The sequence below is a fragment of the Saccopteryx leptura genome, chromosome 2, assembly GCF_036850995.1.
Source record: "Saccopteryx leptura isolate mSacLep1 chromosome 2, mSacLep1_pri_phased_curated, whole genome shotgun sequence".
NCBI lineage: Eukaryota > Metazoa > Chordata > Mammalia > Chiroptera > Emballonuridae > Saccopteryx > Saccopteryx leptura.
The window spans coordinates 182011796-182019148 of NC_089504.1; the positions used below are offsets into that span (position 1 = coordinate 182011796).

At 46.9% G+C, this 7353-nt stretch overlaps 1 protein-coding gene across 6 annotated transcripts in view; it reads right to left on the reverse strand.

The window, feature by feature from the left end:
• IQSEC3 (IQ motif and Sec7 domain ArfGEF 3) overlaps window positions 1-5586 on the reverse strand; it is a 125971-nt gene extending 120385 nt beyond the window's left edge. For all 6 annotated transcript variants that reach the window (XR_010749288.1, XR_010749287.1, XM_066369552.1 and 3 more), the window contains exon 1: window positions 4953-5586. Coding sequence is in view for 4 of the 6 variants with exons in the window: in XM_066369552.1 (XP_066225649.1) it covers window positions 4953-5518 (566 nt within the window). In the remaining 2 variants the exon portion in view is untranslated. The remainder of the gene's footprint in view (window positions 1-4952) is intronic.
• Window positions 5587-7353: the final 1767 nt, after the last annotated feature.

Consider the following 7353-nt stretch of genomic DNA (forward strand, 5'->3'; position numbering starts at 1 on the left):
GCCAATGGGAAAATGTTTCAGGATGCCTTTGCGAGACCCTACACTATTGACTGTGAGTCTGGGAGGGGCTCAGAAGTAAGGAAGGAAAGAGCAGAGGTGGAGCAAGGCAAAGGGGGCTAGTGGGGCGGAGGAAGGCCATTGGCACTTCCCAGAAGCCAGGGATGAATTATTTCTCTTAAATTGTATTCCCTTTCAATGGGACGAAAGAGCTGCAGTCTGGGCCCTTGGGTAGGAGGGGGACAGCAAATCTTTACAAGCATCTACTCTGTCTTAGCTTTCTGGTAAGCAAAGAAGACACACACTCCCTCCTCACAGTGAGTCTTCATTTTGGCCCCGTTTTCCAGCTTCCCAGCTAGAAGTCCTCTCCTTGCTGTGGATATAGGAAGAGAAGGAAGAGAGGCAGCTTGGCCATAATGTTGTTTCCTTAGTAACCAGGCCTACTAGGTGTGAGATAGACAAAGACCTTGAGTACTAGGGTTCATCTTACCCTCCTGTTAATAGGGTTTTGCCTAGTGGGAGAGCATCAGGGCAGTGATAGGCTGTACCAGCAGAGGATAGGATGATATACAGATGCAATATAGGTGTCTCTGTGCACTGAATCTTTTGAGCTCCGTCCTCTGTCTAGCTATACTTGACTTTTCCTGTTCCTGACATAACCCCTTGTCTCCAACCAAGAAAACCTTTCTGGGGTTGGAATGTGATTTGCATGCTCACCCCTTTCACCAGTATGTTCTGATAGAGGGTAGCCCTACGTTGCTGCAGTCTGCTTACACTCATTTAGATGTTTACAGATATATGTCTCCTGTATATTGAATCAAGACCATTTCCTTATTTCCTCCTTCCACAGCACAGACTGAAGGGGTTTGAGTGAATTGGATACTTGGCACCATAGAGTTCACTGACTGACTAGAATATCTTGGGGATACATTGTCCAGAGGTAGAAGGGCAGATGATGAAAGGACAGATATAGATAGCTTCATACTCTTCATACTCTTTTAATAGTTCCCAGGATGAGTCAATCATGAGTTGCACCTTCAAGCAGAGATACCTACTCCAACCAGCACCTTAGGGAATAAGGTCAAGAGCATATCCAATGAGCTTCTGCTCATTCTCTAGCCTCCAGTCAGTATGAGACCCCAGAACTCAAAAGATGACCCAAGAGTTATTTTATGCTGAAAAGATGGGAGCAGTGAGGAGGAGATTTCCCTATGCAGCTTAGGTTGAAGCCAAGTATAGAAAGAAGAAAGTATGGGACAGAGTGTGTGTGAGGGGAGGGAAGAAAGGGGAAAGAGAAAGGAAGAAAAAAGAGAAAGGAGGAAATAGCAAGGAAGAAGTGTACAAAAGGAAGACAAGAGAGAAAGGAAGAGAAAAGAGGACAGTAGCTACTGAGCCATTCAGACTTCATTGCCACTGGAGGTGGGGAGTTTTGGGAAGGAGCTAAATTTGAATTATAATGGAAGGAGTTTATCCAGCTTCCAATAATCTTCTGCCCATGGGCCTGGGGACATGGGCAAATCCTGGGATGCAGGGGCTCTAAATGCATCACTGGATAGCTGGACAAACTTGTGCTCAAACAGAGAATCTGTGGTCACACTGAAGCCAATAGCTTCAGGTAGGGCCATGTGCTTCTTTGGCAAGGAGGAGACTTTGCCAGATTAGGCTGAGGCTCTGGCTCCAGTCAGGAAGGGAATAATCAATTCCATAGAAGCAGTGAGCCTTGATTGAAAAAATAAAGAGGAGGAAGCTATGATTGCTGCTTTCATTAAGAGGCAAAAGCAGTGGGGGCTGGAGCTTAGCAAGAGCGAGGAGCATGCGGAAAGAGAATTTTAACCCATTGAGTCTCTTTTACCATGATATCTCTGCACTCACTCATCCCCATGTGGTTGCTTCCTTGGCCTGACCTCTAAGGTTACCACCTTTCTATCTCCCTCAACAGAAAGAGGGAGAGAGGCCAAGCTGCATATTAATGCAGATCTGATAACAATGAAACAATCCATTACTTCCAAGTCCCAGGTTCCCTAGGGCTCCTGTCTCTCCTGAATTTGGGCATGAAAAGGAGTTCTGGGGATAAGAGACAAACTATGTGGTAAGAAAATACATCTAACACAGTGCCTGGCTCCTGGTAACCTTCACCCACCCCTCAGCAACCTCACCAGGGCCACGTTCTCACTATAATGAGGCTAGAGAAGAGAAAATGAGAAAATATTTCAGCAAAATTATAATCCAGCCACCCCCTCTGCCATCTCTTCTACTCCAGCACCCACAGTAGAGAACTGATTCAGCAGGGAGTTCCCCAGGAGAAACACCAGGGAAAGAACTGCTGGCTCTGCTCTTCGCCTCACTTCACCCTATTCGTGAGGATCTTTCCCTACTTGCTGGCAGCATCTAGCCCTGCACCATTGAGAGGTGTGGGAAGAAGAGGACAGACATACGAAATGGGGATCAGGGGTAGAGAGCAGTTTGAGGCCAAACATGTAGTCAGCAAAGACAATTCCTTCCGGTGGTTCTGTGGGGGAAAAACTGGGTTGAAGTTAGGCAGAACAGAGAAGAAATGGATGATCCAAAGGCATTCAGCAAGTCAACATGCCCATGATTTCATATTTAAGGGGAGAGAAAACTGTAGGGAGGAGGTGAGGCATGCATGCATGTCCATTCCCAAGATCTCTAGGTCTTTGGGTGTTCAGATTTGGGGTGCAGAAGAAAGCTGGAGGCTCTGGAGAAATGAAGGAGTTACTGGTGCTATTAACCTTTTAGTGCCTGGAACAACTTCCTAAGTGGGATATTTCCAACAATTTCCACTCTCCTCTACCATCCTAATTGTTTCTTATTTTTGTTCTGCTTTCTTGGGAAGCAGAAGCAGGACAAGGGAGAAGGAAAAATTATGTCTCTTCTCTGGTTTTGGCATGTGAGTTTGGATGGGATCCAGGTGATTCTCAAATCCCCAAATTCTCAGCAAGAGCACCTGGGCAGGAGAGCTTGGGCTTTCTAAGCCACTTTTGGAGCCACAGCAAAGTTATTATCCAAGACAATCTTTTCTCAACCCTTCTTGCCCACACTGTTCCCTGAAGGGATGCCAAGTAACTGGGGTGCAGTGGAAGATAAGGAGACAATAAAGGACATGAGGAGAAGAATCAGGTGAGGAACCATCATTACTAGGAAGGTGTGGCTGCCCTCTTGGAAAGGGAATGGGATAGTTTTCCCCCTATTTGGAGAAAAAGCCACATAGTAGTATCTTGGGCTTTTTAATAAGCTATGGGCATGAGAGGAAACTGACTTTATGCTTTTTATGCTAGATAAGGAAAGAAGACCATGAAAATGAAGGAAGGGAAACCACTAACAGAGCTGAGGAAGAAAACTGCATCTTTTGGGGGCTTGAATCAAATACTTTAGGTCTGCCAAGTCAGATCATCCTAGATCTTTCCCCCTTAGATCCCATGGTTTTGGTAAAACTAACCTGAGAGCTAACATGTCTTGACCCAACTTCTCTTACTGTATAGTAGATGTAAGGAGAAAATGAGTTTTTAAGAAATATATCAAATTTTCACAAATATCCCCAGATTTACAGCGCACCAAGACTAAATGAAGATGAGATTCTTGGCTCTCCTTCCAACCACCTCCTTTAGCATCACCATTGTCAGCATCAGGTGCTGACCAGGTGTTGATTTCCCCCGAGCTGTTCTTTCATGCAGTTCTCCCATTACCTGTCTAATCAGAGAAAGAAAGCTGACATGATCACAGCTTTCCCAATACAGAGGTAAGAATATTCCAGTCCCCTTTCATCTCTTCTTCCCATATTCCTACTTCATGGATGTTGGGTGTAAAGAAAGAGATCAAGATCCTAGAGTCCCTCATGGTAGGGGAGGGGCAGTGGTTAATGAGATTAACCTCTCAGGACTCAACATGAGATTTCAGTTATCACCAAAAAACCAAAGGAAAACAAGGTTGCGAGCACTAACCATAACAGAGAGATCTAAACAAGGATTACATTCAAATATCAACTTCATTTGCCAACTCTCTCATCATTTTTCCTTTCCACGATTGTCAACCACCCTGCGCAGAAATCCTCCTTGAGTCAGAGGGAAAGCTATAACCAGACCAAGTCCTCACACTATAATTCAGTCCTCCATTGACTTGGTGGCTTATTACCTTGCACCCCTTTGGTTATGTAGAGATTCATAAGAAAGGTACCCATTCAGGTCAGCACAGAGTAGGCTTCCCCAAATGAGCCACTCCTGGCTTTGACTCCCACTGCATCAATTAAAGAGCCAGCTTATTCCTCTGGAAAATGCTTTCTTCAGTCTTTCATTTTCTATCTCTAGCCTGCTCCCTTGACTTTTCACATCATCCCTGCTTTTCAGCCTTATCCTCTGCCTCCTGAATTCCCTCAGACCCCAATTCTACTCTTCCTGGACCCTAGTATTTTTAAAGCTTTTACATGCCTGTTTGCCAAGCCTTTGTCTTTTTCATATCTTATTCTCCATTCAAATATTTTACTACCCAAGCTCTCTTCCAAGATCTCCTAACTTAAATGCATTCTCCAACTGTTCTCTTCTGTTTAATCTTCACCCCAATTTCCTCTCAATCTTGTCCCCATTAAAAACTGCTAGCTTCCAACATCCCCAATCACTTAAAACTAATTTCTTTCCTCCTTTGCCCCCAGTGATGGTCTATAATCTAGATATTATATCTAGACTATATTATATCTAGACTCTAGATATTCCCTTTTGCTTCAACAACCTCTAAAAGCCTCTGAAACACTGATATCATTCTCTCCTTTCCCCCAAATCTCCTTGACACACTTCTACCCCTAAGTACCTTCTCACCCCTTCATTTCATGTTACCCTAGTCCTTCATACTCTTAGGTGCACCGACTCCCCCCTTGTCTCCTCCTCAAACCCATTTGCTTCATCCTCTCCTACCACAACATTCTGCATCCCCTCTTCCCCACTCACTCTGGTCTCCTGCTCAGGACGCCCTTGCCGAGGGCAGCGGGGGATTTATGCTGAAGGAGGGTTCCAGCGGCAGCGCAACAACTCGAGGAACGCTCCTTCTCCTTGTTGGCGACGGCTCCTGGCGCCACTGGATGCTGGTGGGGCGACTGGGGTGCGTGAGCCCTACTGCTAGGGCCCGGCGGGGGCTGCGTCAGGAACTGTCCGTGGTGCTGAAGCGGTGTCTGTTCCGACGCGGTCTGTGGCGAGGAGGGCAGGAGCTGTCCGTGGTTCTGGCTCTGTTCCTGGGCCACGGCGGTGGCGGCGGTGGCGGCGGTGGCGGCGGTAGCTGGGATAGCTGGAAGAGGGGCTGGCGACTGGGGGACGAGCCCGGGCCGAGGCTGGGCTTGCAGCAGCTGCTGGTGCTCCCACAGGCTGCGGTTCTCGGCGCTTAGCTCGTCCAGCCGCCGCTCCAGCTCGTCAATACGCTGGCGCTGAGTGTGGATGAGGCTCTGCTGGTTCTGCACTATGGCCGTGAGCTCCTTGAGATAGAGCACGGCACGCACTGGATTCTCCAGCAGGCTCTCCATGCCGCCCGCCGCCGCCTGCACTCTGCCTGCGCCTCGGCGGGCGGCAGGGAGCGCGAGGGCGCGCAGGAGCGGAGCAGCCCCGGCGATCCGCTCGCTCCCCTCTCCCGTGTGCCCAGCCTCCCTCCTCGCTGCCGGCACCGCGTCACCGCCACACATTCACATACGCACCGAGGGGCGGGACCACGACGCCACCACCCACGCACCTCCCACCTCCGGCTTCGTGAGAAGTCTTGGTTTCCTGCAGGGCTGACAAGGGATGAAGGAGACGAGTGAGAGAGTGGGTAGGGGAACGGGATAAACGAAAGAGCCAGAAGGAAAAGATACATCTGGAGAGAAAGGAAAAGAGAAAGAAGCAATAAGTAGAGGTACTGGGAAAATGCAGTGGGGTGGGTAGCAGCTAAGGAAAGAGGGAAAGAAGAGGGAGAGGCTGGAAGAACGAGGAAACAGAAAAAGGGAAGGTGGCAAAAGGAGAGAGAGATGTATTTAAAAAGAAATTCACGGGTACTCTGAAGGGGTCACGAATTCTTTTCCCTGTGTCCAGCCTTCTCAGAGGCAAGGGATCCATCTTAAGACCTTCTGAGGAGAGGCCACACTTGCCACTTTTGTACTCAACAACCTATTGTGCTGGGGAATTCCCTGGAACACAAGGATCGTAGGGACCATCGAGAACAGCTAGTCCTACTCCTTCGTTCAGCCAAGAGGAAACTTAGAATGGCAAGGTGTTTATGGTGCGTTTTCTATGGGAATTGGAGCTCAGGACAGTTTTGACCACTCTAATAGGAACGCAAAGTAAATAAACCAGGTCCTCTGTGTCATGGGTTAATGCTTCCAGAAACTTCTGAGGGATCATATAAATGTTTGAAAAGCATTTATCGAGTGCATACTACTACTCAAAATTGAGCTAGCTAGGTGATGGTAAAATAAGGAGGACTAAGATGGAATCTTTGGCTTCTTGAAGCTTATGGTTAAGTAGGTGAAACAGGTAATAAACATTTCACTTTAATATACGATGGTGGTTGTAAGTGATAGATAGGGATATGTCCAGAGTGCTACAGGAGCCCAACAGCTTGCGGATCTAGGGAAGGCTTATTGGAGGAAATAACACTTGTGAAGTGGTATTTTCCAGAAACGGGAAACAATATAAGCAAAAGCTCAGAGGTATGAATCAACATCATTCATTAATTTCTACAAAAAATGTACCTAAAATACCCACTAAGTTCTAAGTAATGTACTGGGGAGTATGCAGGCTACACATAGCATAGGTAATGAGTTATAGTTTTTATAATCAACAAGATTACCATCTGGTAGAGTAGATATAACGTGCACATGATGACTAGAATGCAAATCAGAATTTCTGTAATCGTACTATTACTGATTAATATCACCCCACTACATTTAATTTCTAAATTAAAAAAATTAAAAATAAATTCTGTAAGAGCTCTTCAGGCCAGGTGCCAAAAGAGTTCTAGAGAAGAAGACCTTGACTATGGGGATCTGATAAGGAGGAGGTGTTATTCAAACTGGGCCATGAAGGATGAGGATTTCAATAGGTAGACTGAACAGGGGCCAGAAGATATGTCAGACAGCAGGAAAAGACTAAGGAATGGAAGTAGAGCACCTTGGTTTAATTTGGCAGGGAAATGACCGATTCTTCTGGGCTAAGAGTGCTCTTAGCATATCTATTGTAGTACTGTGCTGTTCTCCACACAGGTGATCCATCAGGCTCCTTGGCTCCCTGCTGTTCCCCAGGGCAGGCAAACCCTTAAATAATGTGGCCAGTGACCGACCTGGGCCAGCCAAGACCATCTGGTGCCAAAGCTTAAATGACCTTACAG